This window comes from Sphaeramia orbicularis, chromosome 13 (genome assembly GCF_902148855.1).
Source record: "Sphaeramia orbicularis chromosome 13, fSphaOr1.1, whole genome shotgun sequence".
NCBI lineage: Eukaryota > Metazoa > Chordata > Actinopteri > Kurtiformes > Apogonidae > Sphaeramia > Sphaeramia orbicularis.
In genome coordinates, this window is record NC_043969.1 from 49909447 (window position 1) to 49935849 (window position 26403).

At 40.5% G+C, this 26403-nt stretch overlaps 3 protein-coding genes and 1 pseudogene across 3 annotated transcripts; 2 read left to right on the forward strand and 2 right to left on the reverse strand.

Moving 5' to 3' along the window:
- Window positions 1-3986: 3986 nt before the first annotated feature.
- LOC115431191 (olfactory receptor 10A6-like) lies at window positions 3987-5051 on the reverse strand. Its single transcript, XM_030151424.1, has one exon. The coding sequence runs from the start codon at window positions 4947-4949 to the stop codon at window positions 3987-3989; it is 963 nt and encodes a 320-aa protein (XP_030007284.1). The 5' UTR covers window positions 4950-5051.
- Window positions 5052-9524: 4473 nt separating this feature from the next.
- LOC115431192 (olfactory receptor 142-like) lies at window positions 9525-10504 on the forward strand. The gene has a single exon (XM_030151425.1). The coding sequence runs from the start codon at window positions 9572-9574 to the stop codon at window positions 10502-10504; it is 933 nt and encodes a 310-aa protein (XP_030007285.1). The 5' UTR covers window positions 9525-9571.
- A 5018-nt stretch (window positions 10505-15522) lies between these two features.
- On the forward strand, window positions 15523-16477 carry LOC115431193 (olfactory receptor 142-like; annotated as a pseudogene).
- Window positions 16478-25205: 8728 nt separating this feature from the next.
- Window positions 25206-26177, reverse strand: LOC115431780 (olfactory receptor 11A1-like). The gene has a single exon (XM_030152431.1). The coding sequence runs from the start codon at window positions 26133-26135 to the stop codon at window positions 25206-25208; it is 930 nt and encodes a 309-aa protein (XP_030008291.1). The 5' UTR covers window positions 26136-26177.
- Window positions 26178-26403: the final 226 nt, after the last annotated feature.

A 26403-nucleotide genomic window follows, 5' to 3' on the forward strand; every position in this document is an offset into this window, starting at 1 on the left:
AGTTCCAGACCAGCTGTACTGGACCAGCTGGTCCAGACCCTGGTCCAGGACCAGCTGGTCCACACACTGGTCCAGAAGCCTGAACCTTTCACACATGTTTATTTCCCTTTTAATCTCAAGGCACCTTGTTTTTGTTTTTTTTTTGTTTTTGTTTTTTTGCACCTTTTGTTTTGTTTCAATTTTTAATTAAAAAAAAAATCTAACCTAATACTGTCTGTTCATTTACAAGGCATCCAAATATGAGTAGAGTATAAGTACTTTTATAAGTAATATGCAGTTGAATTAAATGTAGGTATTTGAGTAAATCTGTGTGACTTTAGGGTTGAACCTGGACTATATCTGTAAAACAATAGAAATGAAACAGAACCATCCATTACACCTAAAGTTAGATGTGACTGAGTTTGAGGAATGAGAAGTTGAAAAGACATATTCTACCATTTTTAAACAGAAATTAAGGATATGTAATGATGGCTAACTTCATTTAAAATGTATTCCAGATGGATTTAGTGATTCAACAACCAGTAAAATGTTCAACCCAACCCGTCCACTTACAGTACTGGGTCATTTTATTGAACCAGAGCTGAGTTTGTGAATGGACATGAACTGGACTGCAGGTTCTGTTACTGCTCCTCCTACATCATCAACCTGATTTGAATAAATTACCCTGAACTTTGGGGTGCGGTGGAAACACATTTTCCAAGAACGCTTTTACCCCAGATAAATTCCTGGTGATAAAGTTCCTGGGCTTTTGGTGGAAAAGGGCCTATTGAGGGGTGATAATGGGTCCAGAAGCTGGACCAGTTCAGAACCACTGGTCTAAAGTATCTAAACTCTGACCTTTACTTGTGGAACTAATAAAGGCTTATCTTATCTTATCTTATCTTATCTTATCTTATCTTATCTTATCTTATCTTATCTTATCTTATCTTATCTTATCTTATCTTATCTTGTCTTGTCTTGTCTTGTCTTGTCTTGTCTTGTCTTGTCTTGTCTTACTTTATCTTATCTTGTCTTATTTTATCTTATCTTAGCAAGATAAGACAATCAGCGGAGTCAATGAGCGACTGGACCGACTAATAAATGTTCTCACAGACATGAACACTACATTAAATGCATTTATCAACCAGTGAATTTTGGGTCCTCGTCTCTTTATATGGTTGTTGCTTAATGTCCTCCTGGGCAGGATTGGCTTTGATGGTTCCAGTGGGTGGATGTGCTGCTCTGGCAGTAGGATGACGTACCGGTGTGTTCATTGTTACCTCTGTCAGGAGGTATTGTGATCTCTTTGCTTTGTGTGTTTACGCGCATGCGTATTTGTTGGCGTGTTTGTTTGTTTGTTAGTAAGATAACTCAAAAAGTTATGGACGGATTTTCATAAAATTTTCAGGAAATGTTGATACTGGCACAAGGAAGAAGTGATTAAATTGGTGATGATCGGGGAGGGGGCGGGGGGCAGATCTGTCTTGGCTGAGGTCTGCGCTCTCCGAGTGCTTTTCTTGTTCTTCTATCTCCGATGTGCACATCAGTCGGAGGAATGACCTTTTCACATTATTAACAGTTTCCCAGTATCACCTCTAAGTGTCACCAATGGTTCCAAAGCTCTAGAAATGTGCGTACACCAGCTGTGGACTTGGCGTGGAGCACCGCACATTTCCACGGTCATTTCATTCTTTATACATCTGAACGTGAGCGTGGAAAAGGGCGTACACCAGGTTTTTGTGCGTATGCACGCTTTATACATGGGGCCCCAGGTTCTTCCCCTTATTCTCTTTGCTTTACACTGATGCACTCACTTTGTTGTCGGAGATTAAAGTGAATACCTGCAGTTGTGTAGATGTGTGGCTGGTGTGATTCCTGCTGTTGTTTATGATATTTTGTTAATGTTTGGTTTTGTTTGTTTTTTTTCATTTAATATGTTTTATTTGCTCTTATTTTTGTTCTTTCTTTCTGTTTTCTTCTGCTCACTTTTACTCAGTTCTTGTTGTAGTTCTTGTTATTATTCTAATTATCACCATGGTTGTTATTGTTACTATTCCTGATATTTTCTCTTTAGGGTCTTTGCCACCCCCCCACCCATTCGCTCTCTCCTTCTCTCCTCCCCCTTTCTTCTCCTTCTCCTGTTCCTTCCTGTCGGGTTCGGCATCAAAGTGTTGTTCAATGAGACCCAAAACTAACACAGTGGAATATCAAGGGGAGCCTCCCATACTTTATGGAGTTTCCTTTGGCAAATTACAGACTACCATTCTGCTGTTATGATGCAGGACAAGACAAGTTAAAATAAATAAATAAATAAATAAATACAGAAAAATAAAATAAAATGAAATCAACATTTACTATAGATATACATACTGTTAATATTGTGTCTGTTCATATTTTTTGTCTATTTTATTCTACTTTAGTTCTATTTTTGTTTCTCTTTTTGTACAATTTTATATTGTATTTTCTTATTTTACTCTTTAGTTTTTGTGATTTTCTTTTTCCTCTATTCATATTTTGTTACATATTGTTTTTTTAATCACATTGATGCACTGACTGGAGGAGTATTCCTATTTTCACTGCACACACAATTACAATAAAGGCCTTTCTGATTCTATTCTGAATCCTACTACTACTACTGTTTTTGTATCAGTTTGGAGTAAAGTCTACAGTTTTATAACGGCATAACATCAGAATGACTTAATGGTTGCAGCAATAATAGCAAAATATTGAAAAAAACAAACAAACAAAAAAAAAGTATTAATTTCCATATGTCTTTGGACAAAGCTACATGGAGCCACTTTAACCCATAAAGACCCAGAGCTACTTTTGTGACACTTTTGAAATTATTTTTTCTCTAGATTTAACCTTTTTAAAGTGATTTATTACATTTATTATAATATTATGCTCTGTATGTTGTGTTTTTTCAGTGAAAATCAGGTATTTTGCTATATTTAATTGACAGGTCATGTAGATGTTCATAAAAGCTCAGCTTATAGTTGAGGGTTATTATATCCGAAACAGAAAAAAATGAAGAAAAACATGACTGTTTGCAAATATATCCATAACAGAGTCTTAAAAACAAGCATGTCTAACCACTGTCACTGATCCAACTCCATGGGTTTTACTTGTGAATCAATGATGTAGAAGATGACAGTGTTTCCATGGTAACTACAGAGCTTCTGAACGTCCAAATGGATCATATCTGATGACCATGAAAAGATGAAGAACTGTATTTTACACAAATTATTGACTTGTATTGATAGAATTAGTGGATCAACAGGTATTAAACAGTTTAGATCAGTAGATGGTTTTGGTTGCCAGTGGCTCTTTGGGTCTTTAACCCTTTAATGCATGAACTATGAGAACTTTAATCAAGATTTTTTTTTTTTTTTTTTTTTTTTAGTATTTTATTCCCCTTTAGGCATGAAAAAAACAATGCGGTTGAAAAAATGTTTATGAACTTATTTTTCATGGAGTTGTAAAAATGTCCACTCAGCTGGACACCATGGGTTTAATTTTTAAAGCAAAAAAACATGTATTTACTGAAGTACTGTGTGAAAACTATGATTTTTTTTTTTTAATGCTGCTAATCTGGTGTTATGTCACATTTTAACATACTGGAGATAATATGCAAAAAAACAATTTTTATTTGGTTACAAAAAAACTGTTAATTACAGTCTAAAAACAATAACACGCAATTGATTTACACTCAAACATGTTAGAGCAGATCAGGTTTATCAAGAACAGCAAAGTTACAGTAATGGTCTGAATGTCAGTGTGTGGGATGATCCACCTTCTTGGCCGATATGGAACTAAAACAATACAAACCATGAATATACAAGAGAACAGCTTTGAACAGCTGTCCACCGTAGTGACCACGATGCATGAAAGGGTTAAGGGTTAAAAGGGTCCAAGAGCCGTGTGTGGCCCCAGAGCCACAGGTATAAAATGACAAAAATGAGAAAACAAACTCCATCACTGAAGCTCTGCACATGTTGAATTAACCTCTAAATTAAGTCTAAATGACGTTTACCACAGAGCACATTACTACATACGAGGCGTATTTTGGACATTTTCAGTCCAAAAACCAGAGGGTTAAATATTGGTTGAAGGGTTATAAAGTACACTGATAAAAATATCCTCAATATATGTGGAACATGGTTCATATTAAACCTGCTCTGAACGATTTCAAAACAACAACCAAAGGCAAAGTTTAATATTGAAGCCAGGTGAGGTGTGCAGGTACTGACAGCTTTATGTCTGGTCTGTTTAGATCCAGAAAAACACACTGTAAGGATCCTCATGTAGGTGTAGAGGATTAACATGACAGGAACACATATGGTAATGAACAGATTCATGAGTCCATAGATGTTATTGACTGTGGTGTCAGAACAGGACAGTTTAACGATAGAATAATTATTACAGTAGATTTTATCAATGATGTTTCCACACAGATGTAAAGGTGAACTCAGCGATATCACAATAACTACTGAGAGGAAAGGAAACAGCCACGTCACCGCAGTGAACTGAACCACTCTACCGTACGTCATTTGTGTGTGATACTGCAGAGGATGACAGATGGCCAGGTATCGGTCATAGGACATGGCGGATAAGATGGCAAATTCTACAGTAGCGTAAGTGTAGACACAGAAAATCTGCAGGAAACACAGCGGAACAGAAACAGTGTGAACGTCTCTGGGGATCTGAAGCAGAAGGAATGGAAACAGCCCAGTACTACCATAGAGTTGATTCACAAACAGACTGCACAGAAACAGGTACATGGGTTCATGTAAGCTCCTGTTCACACAGATAAGCACAATCAGAAACACATTGGAGATCACAATGACAATGTATGCAATCAAAAGAATTATGAAATAACAGTCTTTAAGAATCGGGTTGTCAGAGTAAGCACCGAGTATAAAATATGAGACCTGGGTAGAGTTGAGTATCATCTGCATATTCTGAAACATTTCACAACTTTAAAGGTTCAACAGTTTCATGAAAGGATGAAGCATCATTTACACAAAACACACATCAACATCAAAAGGATATTCAGCTGAAATGGGTCCGTTTGTGACATGGTGTGGATGGGTTCACCTGTCCTGGTTCTGGTCCTGGCCCTGGCCCTGGCTCTGGCCCTGGCCTGATCCTGGTCCAAGTCCTGGTCTGATCCACTCAAACTGGTCTTTTAATCCATTTCAGCGACAGGAACGCCCATTTTAGGACGTGAACAAATCACATCTGGTGACATCATCACCATAACTGTGACTGGTCTATCCCAGTAAAACACACACAGGTCAAATTTAACCCTTTAGTTCAGTGGTTCACACCTTTCTTAACTCATGACCCTATTTCAACATCACAAGTTTCTGCCAATCCCAGACACTCAAAACGGAGACTTTTTTTTTTTTGGCTAAAATTAATTTGTTTCTGATCATGTAATAGTTTGCTCTATTATGTTTCAAATACAGCTTCATTTCAGAGGACATTTAGTCTATATAATGTATATCAGGGGTCCCCAAACCCCGGTCCTCGGACCGGTACCGATCCGTGGACCATTTGGTACCGGGCCGCAAAGAAAAAAAAATTGTAGTTAATATTAAAGCAATTTTTTCCATTAGTCTTGCGGAGATTTTATTTTGAAAAGTGACCGTTTCCACCCTCACCTCACAACCGCTCTGGACTCTGGTGCCTTTTCATGAACCAGCAGAAACACAAGCTAAAGAAATGAGCCAAAAATAAAATTCACTGCAGAACTTTTTCAGGAAGAAACGAGGAAATGATGAGGCTGCAGAAGGGTCACAGACTGTAGAGGGGTCACAGACTGTAGAGGGGTCACAGACTGTAGAAGGGTCACAGACTGTAGGGTCACAGACTGTAGAAGGGTCACAGACTGTAGAGGGGTCACAGACTGTAGAAGGGTCACAGACTGTAGAGGGGTCACAGACTGTAGAAGGGTCTAAGACTGTAGAGGGGTCACAGAAGGGTCACAGACTGTAGAAGGGTCTAAGACTGTAGAGGGGTCACAGAAGGGTCACAGACTGTAGAAGGGTCTAAGACTGTAGAGGGGTCACAGACTGTAGAAGGGTCTAAGACTGTAGAGGGGTCACAGACTGTAGAAGGGTCTAAGACTGTAGAGGGGTCACAGAAGGGTCACAGACTGTAGAAGGGTCACAGACTGTAGAAGGGTCAAAGACTGTAGAGGGGTCACAGAAGGGGTCACAGACTGTAGAGGGGTTTAAGACTGTAGAGGGGTCACAGACTGTAGAGGGGTCACAGACTGTAGAAGGGTCACAGAAGGGTCACAGACTGTAGAAGGGTCACAGACTGTAGAAGGGTCACAGAAGGGTCACAGACTGCAGAAGGGTCACAGACTGTAGAAGGGTCACAGACTCCAGAAGGGTCACAGACTGTAGAGGGGTCACAGACTGTAGAAGGGTCACAGACTATAGAAGGGTCACAGAAGGGTCACAGACTGCAGAAGGGTCACAGACTGTAGAAAGGTCACAGACTGCAGAAGGGTCACAGACTGTAGAAGGGTCACAGACTATAGAAGGGTCACAGACTGCAGAAGGGTCACAGACTGCAGAAGGGTCACAGACTGTACAAGGGTCACAGACTGTAGAAAGGTCACAGACTGCAGAAGGGTCACAGACTGTAGAAGGGTCACAGACTGCAGAAGGGTCACAGACTGTAGAGGGGTCACAGACTGTAGAAGGGTCACAGACTGTAGAAAGGTCACAGACTGTAGAGGGGTCACAGACTGTAGAAAGGTCACAGACTGCAGAAGGGTCACAGACTGTAGAAGGGTCACAGAAGGGTCCCAGACTGTAGAAGGGTCACAGAAGGGTCACAGACTGCAGAAGGGTCACAGACTATAGAAGGGTCACAGACTGCAGAAGGGTCACAGACTGTAGAAGGGTCACAGACTATAGAAGGGTCACAGACTGCAGAAGGGTCACAGACTGTAGAAGGGTCACAGACTATAGAAGGGTCACAGACTATAGAAGGGTCACAGACTGTAGAAAGGTCACAGACTGCAGAAGGGTCACAGACTGTACAAGGGTCACAGAAGGGTCACAGACTGTAGAAGGGTCACAGACTATAGAAGGGTCACAGACTGTAGAAGGGTCACAGACTGTAGAAAGGTCACAGACTGCAGAAGGGTCACAGACTGTAGAAGGGTCACAGAAGGGTCCCAGACTGCAGAAGGGTCACAGACTATAGAAGGGTCCCAGACTGTAGAAGGGTCACAGAAGGGTCACAGACTGCAGAAGGGTCACAGACTGTAGAAGGGTCACAGACTGTAGAAGGGTCACAGAAGGGTCCCAGACTGTAGAAGGGTCACAGAAGGGTCCCAGACTGTAGAAGGGTCACAGAAGGGTCACAGACTGCAGAAGGGTCACAGACTATAGAAGGGTCACAGACTGTAGAAGGGTCACAGACTGCAGAAGGGTCACAGACTGCAAACACAAAGCTGCATGTAGAAGGACATATCAGGATTCCTGCCTCAGTTCCAGGTTCATCCCAACAGGTGACACACAAGCGTCTCCAAACTGCTCCGACACATCCATCCATGTTTGAGACAACTTCAACCATCTGTGCATTCTGGATTTAAGTCACAGCAGAACATGTGGATATCACCACAAAAGTTCTTAAAGTCCTTCTGTTTCCACCCTCATATCTGTGTGTGTGGGTTTTCTGCGATGACAGTTACAGTAGTAGACTGGATCTATGGAACACATCTGGACTGTGTGTCTCCCTTTAGCCCCAGATGGGACCGTCTAGTTGCAGGGAAACCAGTCCAGGGTTCCACTGGTTCTGCATTAGGGTGAGTTGATATTCTACTGTAGAATCAGTGGAACTGCCTGATATACAGTGGAAGTGTTTCAGATCACATGCTCTGAACTGACAAAGGTTTTTGTTATTGGAACCCCTGCACCTCTACCCGGTCTGCGGAAAATTTTCATGCATGAAACTGGTTTGTAGAACAAAAAAGGTTGGGGACCACTGCTGGACATTATTATGGACAGAGGCAGTAGATCCAGGTGTAGATTACTGCACAAAGGGAGAACTGGATTTTCCTTGGTCAGGATATGTACAGTCAGTCCAGCTGTGATTTACAAGGAGGACAGTTAATACTGAACAAACAAGAACTCAAACTATGAATTATGAAAGAGCTGCAGCATCTGAAACCGACCACAGTGAACATTTGACAGAGAAACAGAACCACAGAGAAACGGAACCACAGAGAAACGGAACCACAGTGCTGCAGTTTCACAACCACTGTTTTTTCTGTTATGTTTGTGATTGGCTCTGTCAACACAACACAGATTTTTTATTAAGTTTTTATTTTTATTTTTGCCAATTACTCGAAATTTCAGGTGACCTCATTTGCATTCCAGGTGACCCCATGTGGGGTCCCCACCCCAAGGTTGAAAAACACTGTTTGATATGGCACTCAGAAATACTCTGAAATTCAACATTTCAACCTTAGACTTTTTTACTTTTGTGAAATTAAAAAAAAAAAAAAATTGTATTTCCATGAAGAAAATTATGACGGTGTATTAGGGCCACATAAGAAAATAAAAATACTTGCCACTACAAGAATTAAGTCATAAAATATCAAGATAAAACCTACAATTATATGAGAATAAAGTCAAATACAAAAAGAGTCATAATTTTATAAGAATAAAGTCATAGTAAAAAAAAAAAGAATCATAATTTAACGAAAATAATGTTGTGCTTTATGGATAAATTTTTTTCCGGAAGAGGATTAGGGCCATTGGGAAAAAAAATTAAGGTCCAATATTGGAAAAATTCTGAATTCTGAGATTAAAGTCAGAATTCTGACTTTAATTTTCATAGTAATAATAAAAAATATATATTGAATCTTTTTTTTCTCCAGTGACCCTAATCCTTCCCCATATTTTTTTCTGTTCAGTTAATGAGAGATTTGACTGAAGAAGTCACTTTTTCTTCAGTTTTCTTTGTTTTTGACATAACATACTTCAACCTTAATCTGAACATCTACTATATGATCAATACATTATATTTTGGAAAATACCAGATTTTCACTAGGAAAATGCAAAATATGGAGAATTATTTTTTAATAAAGGGAGATAAATCATGTAGGAAATGTAAAATATAGAGGAAAAATCCTCTGTGAAGTGCCATAAAGGTAGCACTGGGTCTTTATGGGTGAAGTGTGGGATTATAATATCAAATAAACATGTTAAAAGTGGACTTCCTGTGCGCTGGGTCTGGTTTCCTGCACTTGGAGTTTCATTTCTCTGGAGTGGTTGTGACTGTGTGATTGTGGGCGTCTCCAAACATCAGTCTGTGCTGTGACATCACTGGTTCATTAGTTGTGTGAGTTGAACTGGTTTAAAGGACCAGGTTCAGTGGATCAGATCAGGACTCAGACCCACTTCGACAGGACAGGTGAACACATCCACACTATGGCTCAAACCCACTCAGACTGGTTTTGTGTTAACATCACTGTGTAACTTCACTAAAATGTGTCGCTGATGTGTCCATGTGTTTCAGCTGGAATGAATTTAACATTTAACCCTGAACGTACAGAAGGAACATGGTCAACTCCACACAGGTTTCATATTTTATACTTGATGCTTACTTCGACACTGGGATGTTAAAGTACTTATACTTCCTTGTTCTAACAGTTGTGTATCTTATAATCATCGCTGCTAATGTTCTTCTGATTGTGGTTATCTGTGTGAACAGGAGCTTCCATGAACCCATGTACCTGTTTCTGTGCAGTCTGTTTGTTAATGAACTCTACGGTAGTACTGGGCTGTTTCCACTCCTTCTGTTTCAGATCCTTAAAGACGTTCACATGGTTTCTGCTTCACTGTGTTTCCTGCAGGTTTTCTGTCTTTATTCTTATGGACTGATTGAATTTCTGACATTATCTGTCATGTCATACGACCGATACCTGGCCATCTGTTTTCCTCTACAGTATAACACACGTATGACGTCCAATAAGGTTGCCATGTTTACCGCTCTCATCTGGTTTTATCCCATTTTGATCAATGTGATCATCGTCTACGGTCTGACTGAGCCTCTACATCTGTGTGGAAACGTCATTGATAAAGTCTACTGTGATAATTATTGTATCGTTAAACTGGCCTGTTCGGACACCACAGCCAATAACATCTTTGGACTGTGTCATGTTTTCGGTGTTATCATTTTCCTCATCATTTTAATCGTCTACACCTACATGAGGATCCTTAAAGTGTGTTTTTCTGGCTCTAAACAGACCAGACATAAAGCCGTCAGTACCTGTACACCTCACCTGGTGTCTCTGATGAACTTTTCCTTCGGGGTTTTCTTTGAGATATTACAGAGCAGGTTTAATATGACTAACGTACCCAGCATGATGAGGATTTTTTTGTCCTTATACTGGCTCACGGGCCAACCGTTTGTCAACCCTTTATTGCATGGGCTGAAAATGACCAAAATACGCATTGTATATAAAAGTCTGCTGTTTGGAAAAAGAATGTAACTTGAATACTTGTGTTTTATGTACAAAAAATAAACTGTACAGTGAATATTCACATCGTCGTCATCTTTGCATCAGTAAAATCTGGATTCAGTTTCATCCTGTGTTCCAGTTTTATTCATACTTCTGTTTGTAAAATGACTGAACATCAGTGCTTAAGCTGACTAGTTTTCTTTTAAGGCTTTGTGTCCTTTCTGTCCCCATCTGTCCCACTGTCATAGACTTACTCAGAAATAGTTGGATTTTTTTTATTTATTCAAAGAAGGATCTATCTGCTGATGTCCAGTCCTCTGCACTGACAGTTCACAAGTTTGGCAAAAAAAAATCCCAAAGCAAAAAACCAACCCCCCCCCCCCCCCCCCCCCGCCAGGAACATCTAGTGAAAACTCCACAAGGACTGAGCCCGTGGTAGAGGCGTGGACACATGACAGGCCCCTCCTTTCACATGACTGTTGAACGTTCTTTCAAGTATGAACTGATCTGGTGAATTCTCATCTTTTCAGTGTCATTATATTTGAACCCTTTCAACAATTTCATGCAAAAGTCTAAGGCTTTGTGTCCTACCTGTCCCTACTTGTTCCACTGTCATAGACTTCCTCAGAAACACTTGAATGTTCGATTCCTAGTTGGATCCATCTTCTGATTCCATATATTGATCTTGTCCAACTCTCTAAACCTCCAGATGTTGAACTCAGCTCCATTTACCATCACCTTCAACCACCAATATTTACTAAAATCCCATCAAAGCTCTGATGCACTTGGATCCACTTCTATATCATTCATAAATTATATAACTGAAATAGTGCCTTTAATCCATCTCCAGCTCCATAGAATGACCAAATATGACCTTTGACCTGAACTCATTTGAATATCATGGTGTAAAATCCAGTCAAATCATGAGGTTGGACTTTTGTAAAAGCAGCTGGAGCCTGTCCCAGATACCTGGGGTTCACCCTGTCACCAGTTCATCACAGTATAGTTTTACTGTCCAATCAGTGAACGACAGTGGAGACGTTCTGAAAAAAGATTTAAAACACCTTAGGAGGGGTTAATGAAGGTGTTAGGATTAGTGGAAAACACATTCAGACCTAATGAAATTTCATCCAGAAAAGTTCATTTTGACTGTCCAAATGCTGGAGGACATTGGAGACATTCTGAAGAATTTTTTTTTTTTGTCTAAAATGTCAATTTTCATACTACTCCACCACTGGAGGACATTGGAGACATTCTAAAAAAAAAAAAAACACACAAAAAAAAAGGGTTTAAAACATCCTGAATACTCCAGGATGGGTTCATTGGGCTGATAGGAACTGCGGAAAATACCATGTATATTAATTTGGACCAAAATGTCCATTTTGAGGGGACATAATATAGTCTCACTGTCCAGTCACTGAAAGACACTGGAGACATTCTGTAAAAAACATCAAATCGATCTGAAACGCTTCAGAAAGGGTTCATTAATACCTCGGTATCTGTGAAAAATTCCATTCAGATATATTTGTATTTTTTTCCTGAATGTCCATTTTCAGAGGACACAGTATAGTCTTAATACAACACCAGTGGAGGACACTGGAGACCACCTGACAAAAACCTTAAAAATGACCTGAAACACCTTGTACAGGTTTATTACTGTCTCAGAAACAGTCTAAGATACTTTTGAGCCAAAAATTTGTCCAAAATGTATCTTTTCAGAGGACATGGTATAGTGTTACCGTCCAACCACTAGAGGACAGAGGAGACATTCTGAAAAAGACATCACATCTGTTTGAAACACTTCAGAAAGGGTTTATTAACACCTCAGGAACTGTGCAAATCTGAGTTTTCAGGTGTTTTCCTTCAAGTCACCTGATGACAGTGACCTTTGACCTTTGTGTGGGTGGACCCTCATCTGTTCAGTGGAATCCAGTGCATCACTGTGTGTGTTTCATCCTATTAAACATATAAAGCAGGGGTTTCAAACATATGACCTGTGGGCCCAAACCGGCCCACCAGAGTCCAGTCCCTCCAATGGGATGAATGTGTGAAACTGCAAAAACTACAAAAACTACACTGATGAGATGAACAGTCCATGGTGTTAAACTCATTTAAGTTCAGATTCCAGTTCAGACTGGTACATGTACAGTTTAGAAGAGTTTCCAACTAATGTGTATTAACCCATAAAGACCCAGTACCACTTTTGTGGCAGTTCCTCCATGAATTTTTCCTCTATTTCAACCTTTAACTGATATATCACTGCTTTTTGAATAATTCAATTCAATTCAATTCAACTTTATTTGTATAGCCCAATATCACAACACGGTTATCTCAAAGGGCTTTACAGAGGCAGTTGGAGTAAACAACAGTCAAATAAACAGCAAGAAAATGAGTAGTGTCCAGGGCATCCCCCGTCCTTAGACCCTCCTTCTCGGCAAAGAAAAACTCAAAACCCAGTGGGAAAAGGGAGAAACCTCGGGGAGAACCACAGTGAAGGAGAGATCCACTCCCATGGACGGACAGGCTATAGATGCACCAGGACTGATGGACGTCCATTTGCAGATGGAGTTCTAGTCTGCAAGGATGCAGTAGGGTGGACACATGGGGGGTCCAACCTGCTGGATGAGACAGGCAGGAACGAGGAGGCCCATCCACAGTGGTGAGGCCGAGGACGTCCATCCAGGACAGGTGGGGGAGGGGGTCAGGACACAGGACAGGGCAGGACACAGATGGGTCAGCGCAGATCCTGTCATCATTGGCTCCCAAGCGGTTACAACTGAAAAAGTAGCCACTCCCCCAGAGGGGAGTGGGGAAAGGGGACACCAGGTGAATAGTACTGCACAAACTAAGTTGGCTAAATATTAAAAATATAAGTGCAGACCAGAATGGTACGTAGAACCAGAAACAGGAGATAGGACTCAGTGCCTGTACTTCCCCCAGCATTATTGCTCCTAGGGCAGCTTAGACTGAACTGTGGGTTCAGTCTGGTTTGAACTAGCCTGACCATAAGCTTTTTCAAATAGGAACGTTTTTAGCCTGACCTTAAATGTAGAGACTGTGTCGGCCTCTTTAATGTTAACTGGAAGCTGATTCCATAAAACAGGAGCTTGGTAACTAAAGGCTCTAGCTCCTACTGTACTCTTACAGACCCTGGGAACTACCAGTAGACCAGCATTCTGAGAACGAAGGGTTCTTTTGGGATGGTACGGCACCAGAGCATCTCTGAGATAAGAGGGGCCCATACCATTAATGGTCTTGTGTGTGAGGAGGAGGATTTTGAATCTAATTCTAAACTCAATTGGAAGCCAGTGAAGGGCTTGGAGCACAGGGGTGATGTGGTCTCTTCTATTTGTTCCTGTTAGTAGTCTCGCTGCCGCATTCTGAACCAGTTGAAAACTTTTTAGAGAGCTTTTAGGACATGCTACGAGAAGGGAGTTGCAGTAATCTAATCTAGATGTAACAAACGCATGAACTAATTTTTCTGCATCATTTTTAGATAGAATATTTCTAATTTTGGCTATGTTGCGCAGGTGGAAGAAGGCGGTTCTGCAGGCTTGGTTAATATGTGGTTTAAATGATAGATCTGGGTCAAATAGAACTCCTAGGTTTCTAACTGTGGCGCTGGAGGCTACACCCACATTGTCCAGAGTGACTATCTGGTCAGTTAGGGAGTCTCTCGCATTTTTAGGGCCTATTATAATGACCTCTGTTTTTTCAGGGTTAAGTAAAAGATAATTAGCGCTCATCCAGGTTTTAATGTCACGGACACAGGAACTTAGTTTATCTACTTGTCTGGTCTGATCAGGTTTAATCGATAAATACAGTTGTGTATCGTCTGCGTAACAGTGAAAATTAATGCCATGTTTTCTAATAATGTTACCTAAAGGCAGCATGTATAGTGTAAACAAAAAGGGCCCGAGGACCGACCCTTGTGGCACGCCGCAACTAACTCTGGAATATGTTGATGATTGTTGGTTTACATTAACAAACTGGTACCTATTAGATAAATAGGATTTAAACCAGCAGAGGGCTGCTCCTCTAATGCCTATGTCCCATTCTAATCTCAATATATATTATCTCATAATATTATCCTCTGTATTTTGCTTTTTTTTTTTTTTTTTTGATATAAATCATGTATTTTCCTGTATTTAATTCACATATCATGTAGATGTTCATGAAAACTCAGTGTAAATTCAAAGTTAATTACATCAAAATAGAGAAAACTGAAGAAAAAGTTACTTTTTCAGTAAATCTCTCATTAACGGAACATGAACCCAGTGTGTCCATCCACTGTCACTGATCCAACTCCATGGGTTTTACTGGTGAATCAATGTTGGAGAGGATGATGGTGTTTCCATGGTAACTACGGAGCCTCTGAACGTCCAAATATGGTCATATCCGATGACCACGAAAAGGTGAAGAACTGTATTTTACACCAATTATTGACATGTATTGATAGGATTAGTGGATCAGCAGGTATTAAACAGTTTAGATCAGTAGATGGTTTATGTCACCGGTGGTCGTTTGGGTCTTTAAGGGTTAAATAGTGATTTGCTGTTGTGGTTTTAACAATAATAAAACAAAAAGCGTCTTTGAGTACTTAGAAAAGCGCTCTATAAAACCGATGTATTAATAATAAGGATTTGTAAAACAGACTGTGGGTCTAACTTTGTGGAACTTCAGTCAAACTCAGGGGTTAAGTTTGTTTTTGATGACATCAGCAGCCGTCAGTGGACGTGAATGTTGGAGTGATGCTGTGGGCGTCCACTGGTTAAAGGACAAGTTTAAAGGACAAACTGAGTCCAGCTCCGGTAGTGGTGCTTGTGCATCACCACATCTCTAACCTCTGAACAGATGAAACTTTTACAGAGCTTTGGAAGTAATCTGATATTCAGTGAACAGTTTTAATGACGTTATGAACTAAACAGCAGCTTTATGAACTTCTATCAGTGTTTTAACGTTGGTGTGTGATGGAGATTCTTGCATCCCATCATTAATTCAAACTGTTTTCTGTTTTGTGTTTTTGACTTTACAAACTGCAGAGGATGATGACGGCGAACTATTCACAGGTTTTATATTTTAACTTCACCGCCTACTTCGACACTGGGGCGTTAAAATATCTGTATTTTGTGATCACACTGTGTTTGTATGTTTTCATAATCCTGTCTAATGTGTTTCTGATTGTGCTTATCTGTGTGAACAGGAGCTTACATGAACCCATGTACCTGTTTCTGTGCAGTCTGTTTGTGAATGAACTCTGTGGTCGTACTGGGCTGTTTCCATTCCTTCTGTTTCAGATCCTTAAAGACACTCACTCTGTTTCTGTTTCACTGTTTCCTGCAGATTTTCTGTGTTCACTTTTATGGAAGTGTCGAGTTTTTCACCTTGGGCGTCATGTCATATGACCGATACGTGGCCATCTGTCATCCTCTGCAGTACAACACTGGTATGACGTCGGCCTGTGTTGCCGTCCTCACTGCTTTCGTGTGGTTTTACAGTGTCCTCCCAACTATTGTCATGATGTCCCTGAGTGTCCCTTTGCGTCTGTGTGGAAATGTCATTGATAAAGTCTACTGTATTAACTTCTCTATAGTTAAACTGGCCTGTTCTGACACCACAGTCAATAACATCTACGGACTCACATATCTGTTCACTGTCATATTGGCCCTGATTCTTCTAATCGTCTACTCGTACATGAGGATCCTTAAAGTGTGTTTTTGTGGCTCTAAACAGACCAGACTTAAAGCTGTCAGTACCTGTACACCTCACCTGGCTTCACTGCTCAGCTTCTCCTTCGGTGCGTTCTTTGAAATCGTTCAGGGCAGGTTTAATATGAGCAGAACACCGGCTGTGATACGTATTTTTCTGTCTTTATATTTCCTAACCGTCCAGCCGCTGTTTAACCCTTTACTGTTTGGACTGAAAATGAGCAAAATACGCAACTCATGTAAAAATCTGCTGTTTGGAAATGACCGTAGAGACGACGCTGACTTCTATCAATAAAGTCTTCCTGAAAAAACACTGACTCTTTGTTTTATTTGACAGATTAATCAGACATCTGATCAGATTCACACAAATAATAGAAAACTGACCGGATGGATCATGATCGTAAACATACTGCAGAAGCTGATGGAGTCCAGTGCTTTTGCCTCCTGCCAGATGTGTGGATGTGTGGCTCTAGGTGCAATGTAACTGCAAGAAATAGGACCAAAGAAGGACTATTTACAAAGAAAGACCTGCATATATATTTAATGAAAGTTATGTTGTTCTGCTTTGCATTTGTATGGACAAGTTATTTATTTAAAAAAATGTTTGCTGCAACAGGAAAGGGTTCAAATGTAATGACACTGAAAAGATGAGAATTCACAAAATCAATTAATACTTGAAAATGTTCAACATTAATGTGAAAGGACGGGCCTGTCACATGTTCACGCCTCTACCATGTGCTCGGGGGGGGGGGGGGGGGGGGGGGGGTTGGGATTTTTTACCAAATATGCGAACTGCAAATCCATGACAGTGTCTGAAACAGTGTCTGAAACAGCAGCGCTCAGGGAATATGGACAGTTACAACATGAGGAATGAGTGGGAACACAAAAAGTAGATGAGGGAAAACTGGACCTACAGCGTCCTGATGGAGACATGGGTGTCCATCTAAAGTCCCTGAGGAACCACCTGTCAATCAAACTGCTGTCAGTCCAGAACCGTACGTCCCATGTCAAACATTGTCACAGTGAGACTTGAGGAGAGTGAATGTGTGAGTGTATTGATTTATAATATGTGGGAAAAAAAGTCAGGACTGAATAAACAGTGACTGTGGGAACATTGAGTTTAACAAACATGTGTATGAGCAAAATGGACATGAACATGTGTTTTCTCACAGAATGAACCTGACAGACCTGAACCAGTTCTGAGATCAGGGGGTCCACTTTGGACCCGGTTCTTCTGGTCCTCTGAATCTAGACCCGCTTCTTCTGGACTTCTGGGTCTAGACCCGGTTCTTCTGGTCCTCTGAATCTAGACCCGCTTCTTCTGGACTTCTGGGTCCAGACCCGGTTCTTCTGGACCTCTGGGTCTAGACCCGGTTCTTCTGGTCCTCTCTGTGTTTCCACGTGTCTTCATGTTGTTGAACCCACCTGGACCTGGACTTCGGTGGGTCCGACTCTCAGCTGGACCAGGTCCTGGTCTCTGGTCCCTGTGGACACTCCCACAGACCCTGTGGCTCATGTGTTTTCGTTGCCTGGTGGTTTCATCATGTCTCCAGTTTGTCACTAATGAGTCTCTGTGGGTCCGTGGACACTCGGACACTCAGGAGGATCCACAGCGCTCCACTAACCGACCAATCAGCAGGAGGCTCTGCTGTCGCCGTGGTTACAGCTGTAAACAGACTGACACGTCACAGGGTACACAGCGACACGTGGACCTTCAGGGACATCGTTGGGTTTAATGACATGTTGATTCTCACGTCTTTAATTAAATTGAAAATGGTTACATTTTAATGATTCACATTATTTTCATAAATTGTTTTTGAAACTTGGTTTAATGTTCGAGTTTTTAAAGAACGATAAAGACAAAGATAAACTTATTTGTCTTTATTTCATTTGCATCAAATAATTTAATGATTGTTTGGTCACGAGGTGATTTCAGTCGATTAATCAGTCCTACTTCTCCAACATGTCCAGACCAGGACCAGGACCAGGACCAGGTCTGTGTGTGGTTTTACATGGTCTGGTTCAGCCCTGCATGGATGTCCCTCAGTGACCTTTGACCCCAGACCAGGACAGACCCTGGTCTCTGGACTTGATGTCGGTACAAGTCTGGATGGTCCTTCTGGTTTCCACTAAGTCCTGGTCCGTCCCAGATCCCTCAGAGCCCAGAGAATCCACAACGGTTCTGGATCACAAAAGTCTGAACTGGACTAAATTTTCTCCTCATTAAACTAGACCCATGTGGTTCTGTTGGGTCTAGATGAATGCTGGTTCTGGTTCTGGATGCAGTTGTGCTGGTCCTGGTGAACTGCAGTGTCCTGTAGTTGAATTCCACAGTGAACATCCATTAACCAACACCACCATCTGCTGGTGACTCATGTGTATTACATGTGTGTCATGACCTGGACCTGAATGACGTCAACAGTTACGTCATATCTGTGGTCTCCAGGGTTACAGTGAAATCAGATCCTACTGTAGGAGACAAAATAGAATATAAATAGAATAATTTAATATATACACATAATATAAATAGAACTGTGATATAATATTTTTATCTCCACGTTGCATTTTTAGTGTAAATCATGTTTTTTCTATTTTTAATTCACTGATAATGTAAATGTTCATTAAAATATGAGTAAATTTATGGGTTTTTATTTCAAAAGAGAAAAAAACTGAAGAGGTTTCGCATATGTGGCATAATAATAATAATATGTCCTGAGTTATTTCCCATTCATTCAGATCATTTCCTTCTAGTTGGACCTTCTTCCCTCGGCTCCTCCACTCTCCTCTTTCGTCTTCGGTTCCTCTTCTTCAGTCTTGCTGGTGTAGTGGTGAACACAGCTGCCTTCCAAACAGTTGACCTGGCTTTGATTCCTGGCCAACGCAGAAAACTTTGAACTCAGTCTCTGAACATGTCGTGCTTGTGTTTTTTTTCCAAAACGTTGACACTAAATCTCTGTATTTGACCTTTAACTTCCAGACCAGTTTGTGTTTCTCTGATGTTCCTGGTCTAATACCGTCACCCATAAGTTCTTTTCCACTTCTTGCCTTTAGTTGTTTTTCTCCAAACCTTCGGCTGAAATAATATTGAACTCAGTGTGACTCTCTTCTCCAGTTCAACCAGAGAATTTCATCTGTTTTTTTACCCTCGGCCACAGGGGATAGTTATGGGTTCGTCGTCCCTGTGTGAAAACTCTTTGGTGTGGACTGAAGGCCGAGGGTTTTCCACCACACACACGTTACGTTTAATCTTTTTCATTTTCTATTTTTCTGTTTCCTCAGTTTTTATTGTGAAGGTCCTGAAGCAGAAGACTCTACATAGTCGTCCAGTACAGCCCACAAGTTGTCATTTTCTTCACCAGCACTGGCAGATGTTGTTGCATTCTCCAGACTGGCACACTCTGGTGTCAGCCTTTCGCCAGCAGCCTGAGCATTAGTTGGATGAGTAAAGCCAGCCAGTTTGAACCATGGATCTAAGATGGTGGCCACAGACAGGGAGTTCACCTTTTCCAAGCCACTGAATGTTTCAGTCAAATTATTTTCAAATGGTTGGCAAGAGCGGTACCAGTACAAGGAGCCATTTGGGCACATTCGGCAGAAATGACAAGTCTCAGTATTTTGGCAACAGGAATGGCCTTTGACCCTGACACTCCCCTTTCCTCAGAGAGCTCAACAGTTGCCTGATAGAATGGCCTTCAAACTGTCAGGCACTGGTTGATTGCTGCATAGTCATCAGCAGTGAAAGGCAGTGTGTCAGTGCTAAGTGATGCCAGGGCTGCCCCTAATGGTTCTGTCTGCTCATAGAGCTTATGAAACATGGCATAAGTGCTGTTCCATCTCGTTTCCACCTCTTGAACAAGCTTTTTTGTGGCATTTCCATATTAACTTGAACAGAGCACAACTTTTCTTTTGCTTTTGAATTGGACTTGAAGTGTCCCACTATTTTGCGGGCCCTACTGCGAATGTTTTCCAGCTCAGAAGTCTGACAGAGTGATTTTTTAACAATGAGATTCAGCATGTGGGCAAAGCAATAAATGTGTCTGATGTTTAACTGAGTCCCATTTGCCACAATACTGTGAGCCCCATCTGTAACCATCCCACAGACCTTGGCAGTGATTCCCCACTCAGTCATCAAATTTGCAATGGCATCTGCTGTGTGGGTCAGAGGAAAATACTGCACACCTAAAAGCACAGTAGCCAGATCTAGGCGGTCTGACACATAATGACAAGTGACACCAAGGTACGCATCCATGTGGACTGATGTGCACATGTCAGCAGTTAAACTAACAGCTGAAGTCTGCTTCATTTCTGCCAAGGCCTTCTCTTCAGTTACAGTGTACCTTGCTTCCACCATTGCCTTTACAGTTTTGCGGCTTGGAATGGAGTATGATGGGTCCAGGATTTGAATGAAAGTTCTGAACCTTCATCCTCAACAATAGAAAAAGGCTGACCATCTTTAACTATCATGTCCACCAAGGCCTCATCCGGCTTCTGTTTTCTGGACACAGTGTGGGAGAAAGGTTGTTATATGAACATGATACACAAGGCAAGGCAGATTTATTAGTATAGCACAGTTCTTACACAGGGTAATTCACAGTGCTTTACAAAAATGGAAAAGATGGAAAGACACAATTACAACTGAAACATAATCAATAAAACATGAGTAATAATCAATTAAAACAAAGTAAAAGGTCAGAGTGCAGATAGAACCCTTTCAGTCGTTCTATGCACAGTTGAACAGCTGTTTTCAGCCTGGACTGAAACACTGTCACAGCAGAGGTGTGTCTGACGTCATCAGGAAGACTGTTCCACAGTTTAGCTGCATAGAACTGAAACACAGCTGCACCATGTTTAGTCCTGACTCTGGGCACCAGCAGAAGACCAGTCCCTGAGGGTCTCAGGGTCCAAGATGGTTCATATGGGACCAACATGTCACAGATGTACTTTGGTGCTAGACCATGGAGAGACTTATAAACGAGCAGAGCTGTTTTAAAGTCTATTCTCTGAGCCACAGGAAGCCAGTGCACAGATCTGAGCACAGGACTAATATGGTCGTTCTGGATGTACTGAAGCTGTCCGACAGCTGGTTTAGAGAGTCCAGTGAGAAGGCCGTTACAGTAGTCTAACCTGCTAGAGATAAATGCGTGGATAAGTCTGTCTAAGTCTGGTTCAGACAGTAAACCTTTGATTCTGGCCATGTTTTTGAGACGGTAAAAGGCTGATGATGTTACTGATTTAATGTGGCTGTTAAAGTTTAGGTCTGAGACATCTACAGTGAATAGACACACACATACACATATACAGTTCATATACATATATATTTAGCTTATATATATTTAGCCCATTCTTTCTGTAGTCGCATCTTCTTTTTTTGCGTGGAGTTTCCATGATTTCTGCCAGTATTTGCATGCCGGTGTCTGAGGCTTATACCTTTGTTTTTTGTATGTCAGTGGGCGGAGCTCAGGAGGACGCAGGTGACAGGCTGATGGACTCCTGACCCCACGTGTATGCTGGTTGATTGACAGCGGACACAGCCAATGTCTGTGATGTCTATGAATACCATTGGTCTACAAGTCCAATACTTATTGGAAAAAATAATTTTATTCATCACTGAATGTAGTCTTAAAGCCTATTTCAGATGAAAAAACACACTTTTGTCGCTTGGAAGGAAATCTGTTGTAGGATTACCCCAAAAGTACACAGTACTCATACTCATACAGTCGCTCTATGAAAAGTATCGTTATTCATAGAAATGATTCTCTTCCAAACTCAGCACTGCCTCCACAGTTCCCAGTTGTACTGCTCCATATTCTCCGTCTGGGTTCACATCCGCAAGCTCCCAGAAAAAGGAATTACATGAGTAATAAACAAAGGACGGACAGAACCCTCTGTCCGTCTGCGTCTTTAACGTAGAGCAGAAATGAGCCCTTACTTCTGTTTTCCTGAAGGCACATTCGCTCCATGCAGCTCATCTACTGTAACTGTCGAATGAGTAGCGCACAAGAAAAATGCTAGCGGCTGGCTTGGCTGCAGGAAAGGGAGGAGCCACTACAAGGATGATGAAGAGACGCATGAGGCTCTGGAGCTGCAGGTTGACCACCCCTGGATTAGACAATCAGAGGCCCCTCCCCCAGATGATGTCCACCTCCTGGTTCCACTATGTGGTAAATACATTCATTCATTCATTCATTCATTCATTCAGTGCTACTTTTGTGGCAGTTCACAAATGAATTTTTTTCTTTATTTAACTTTTCTTAAGTTATTTATCACCGTTTATTGTAATATTATCCTCTGTATGTTGTGTTTGTTTTTCTTTTTAAATGAAAATCAGGTATTTTCCCATATTTAATTGGCTGATCATGTAGATCAGGGGTGTCCAACCCTGGTCCTGCAGAGCCACCATCCTGCATGTTTTAGATGTATCCCTCTTCCAACACACCTGATTCAGATAAGCCTATGATCCAGCTCTGCAGAGGACTGAGAACGACCGTCAGCTGAGCTGGAAGAGGGACACATCTGAAACATGCAGGATGGTGGATCTGCAGGACCAGGGTTGGACAGCCCTGATGTAGATGTTCATAAAAGCTCAGATTATAGTTCATTGTCATAAGATCAGAAACAGAGAAAAATGAAGAAAACAAATATCCCTGGGCTCAGATTGACCCCAAGGGTAAAATGTCTTGGTAATATTTGAGGAGGATAGGAGGGTTAAGCTAACGGAGATAAAAAGAAAATATGACCATGGTTGAACATTGTAACGACTCCTCAACCCCCCCGCACCTGTACCCTGTTGCCCCTGTAGCTCCTCCCATCTGCCCCCGTTACCACGCGGTGACCCTGAAGCACCAGGTCAACACTGCCGTCAAACCATCGACACATCAAGCCCGATCTGACGTCAAGGTCGACGCCCACAGGACCGGTCCAAGACGACACAACAGATGTGGGCGACTGCTGCGTAAAATGACCAGGATGACCATGTGACTGGGGGGATCTCATGCGGACCGTCATGTGATCCTGAGCATGAAATACAACTTCATTCACTCCAACCACTTTAAACTCAATCAGAATTTGTTCAAGGAATGTTTTACAGCTGTACACGATTGATTTGACCACAAAGAAACAGATGAGGTGAGATCAGTTCAGATATGCTTTATTTTCATCATGGTAACGTCTGGTTTGGTCAGCAGTGACGAAGTGCAGCTATGTTGGCAAAAGAAAATACTGTATCCAGACGTAGTAACATCAAAGCATCGCAATGAACACAAACCATGACAATTAGCATCTAATTACAATAAATACTATTGAAGGAACTGACAGACAGAGACAACATTAACCTCCTCAGACTCAGCGATGGGTTTTCTGTCCATATTTGTAGACGAGAGTTTCACAACTTGATACAAAAAAAAGAAAAGAAAACTGTCCTCCACGAAGGACATTCCACAAAAATGTTAAAAACTGCATCTGAAAAAACTGTTGCATCATGATTTCCAATGTAGGCACTTATTTAATAAAAAACAAAAAAAAGCTGGTACTTTGCTGACATTTCCTGAGTCTCAGGAGGTTAAAACAGTAAAAAGTTTAAAACACATAAGACATGTGAAATATTACACAAGTTTTAAAGCCATGACCATGAACCCAACTTAAAAACTAGCACTAAACAATAGCACAGGTATTTTTCATTCATTCCAATCTGTTGTATCAGTTTTATTAATAAATTCAAACAAAGATTTAAAATAAACCTGGTGTTAAACCGTGATGCTGTGTCATGTCCAATATTCACTATATGGACTAAAGTCTGTGGACATGTTGAATCCAGGTGTTTCTTTTCTAACAGGTCTGGGATAAAAACAACAATGACTAATGTCAGAATATAGTTTTACTAGTGCGCTGACCTGTGGGGAACCAGGGCTCATGTTAATACTGATATCTAGGGACTGAAGTTAGTAAATGTGTAATTCCTGTTTTTAACTTCATTTCCCATCATGCAGTGTGGTACTGTGTTTCCAGTCAACTGTCATGGGAAACGCAACCTGATTGTAAAACTATTGTATTCAAAATGACTAATATCTCCCAAAATATTGGTCCCATCAATTTGCTGAGATATTTAATGTGGAGATGGGACTGTTCCTCAACTGAAGGAACCAAACTGACCAGATAAACACACACACACACACACACACACACACACACACACACACAGATAATGGGATAAATATCATTGCAGTGATTAGTTTGATTTAAATTATTATCTTTGTTTCCAAAATGACTCACAGATGGTTTGGACTAAATTTCTCTCAACAATAATTTTTTTTTTTTTTTTAAATCCATGACTCTGATTTTAAATGTTCTTCCTCTAAATTTCTAAAATATTTTCCTGCTCTGACTGTAAATAATAATTTTCTACCAACATCTAACCATCTACTTCCATCACATCTCATTGAGGAAGAAAAATATCTCATTAAACTTTAAGGAAATATTGCTGTTTTAATCTCAGATCCTCATGAACAGGACATTTTACAGCTGTAGACATGATGTGTCCCAATACTTTTGTCCACATAGTTTATAAACATCAATATTTCCTTAAAGTTTAATGAGAGATTTAAAATTATAGTCATGGATGAAAAACCAAAACCAAATTCAGTGTTGACAGAAATTCAGTCCAAACCATCTCTGAGTCATTTTATAAACAAAGATAACAATTGAACCCAAACAAACCAAAGCACTGATATCTATCCCATAATATAAAACTATATTCTGACATGAGTCATTATTGTTTTGTATCCCAGACCCTGTTAGAAAAGAAACACCTGGATTCAACGGGTCCACTACTACTACTTCTGTCCATATAGTGGACCTGCAGAATCCATATATAAACTCATATGTACATTACAAAACCAAACGTAATGATATAACAGGTTAATTCAGCTCAAGAATTGTAAAAGAAGCAAATGAGGAACAGACTCTGGCTCTGGTCTGGATCAGTACCATCACTAACAACAGTCACTATCCTTTCACTTTTCTTTGTTCTATCTTATTCTGAATGAAAAGAGATTTTTACACATTATACGGATCTTAGACATGTTCAGTCCATACATTAAAGGGTTAAATAGTGGCTGACATGTGAGCCAGTATATCGACAAAAATATTCTTAATGTATTGGGCACATTGTTCATATTAAACCTGCTCTGAATGACTTCAAAACAAGCCCCAAAGCAATAGTTAATGACTGAAGCCAGGTGAGGTGTACAGGTACTGACAGCTTTATGTCTGGTCTGTTTAGATCCAGAAAAACACACTTTAAGGATCCTCATGTAGGTGTAGAAGATGAAAAAAAGAGGAATTATTATAACAATAACAACTGTGATGAGTCCATAGATGTTATTGACTGTGGTGTCAGAACAGGCCAGTTTAACTATAGAGTAATTATCACAGTAGACTTTATGAATAATGTTTCCACACAGCTGTAAAGGAGCAGATAATGATATGAGGATAATCATTGTAATGAATGAGCATAACCACGACAGGGCAACGAGGAGGAAAACCTTATGAGACGTCATACGTGTGTTATAATGTAAAGGATAACAGATGGCCAAGTATCGGTCATATGACATGACGGCTAAGGTTAAACATTCAACAGCTGCATAACAGTAAACATAGGCAATCTGTAGGAAACAAAACGAAGCAGAAATAGTGTGAATGTCTTTAAGGATCTGAAACAGAAGGAATGGAAACAGCCCAGTACTACCATAGAGTTGATTAACAAACAGACTGCACAGAAACAGGTACATGGGTTCATATAAGATCCTGTTCACACAGATAAGCACAATCAGAAGAACATTGGATATGATGATTAAAACATACAAACACAATAGGATCAGGAAATATAAGTACTTGAAAATCCCAGTATCAAAGTAGGCAACAAGAATAAAATAAGAAACTTGAGAATAATTTTCCATAATCAACCTTTTCAACCTGGTTTGTGAAATATTAATAATTACAAAAAGGTTCAAAGACCTGCAAAACATGACAACTGCATTTTCTTCCATTTACAAAAAAAAAAAAAAAAAAATCCCATTATTATTCATCCATGTGTCTCAGTTATAACAGTCTTTTAAAGCTTTGAAATCATTTAAAACACATGAACAGGTTTAGTTCAAGTAGAAGACAACAGTTTAATCAGTGGTCAGACGTTACTATGACGTGGCTGTGTCCTGCAGGTGTGTC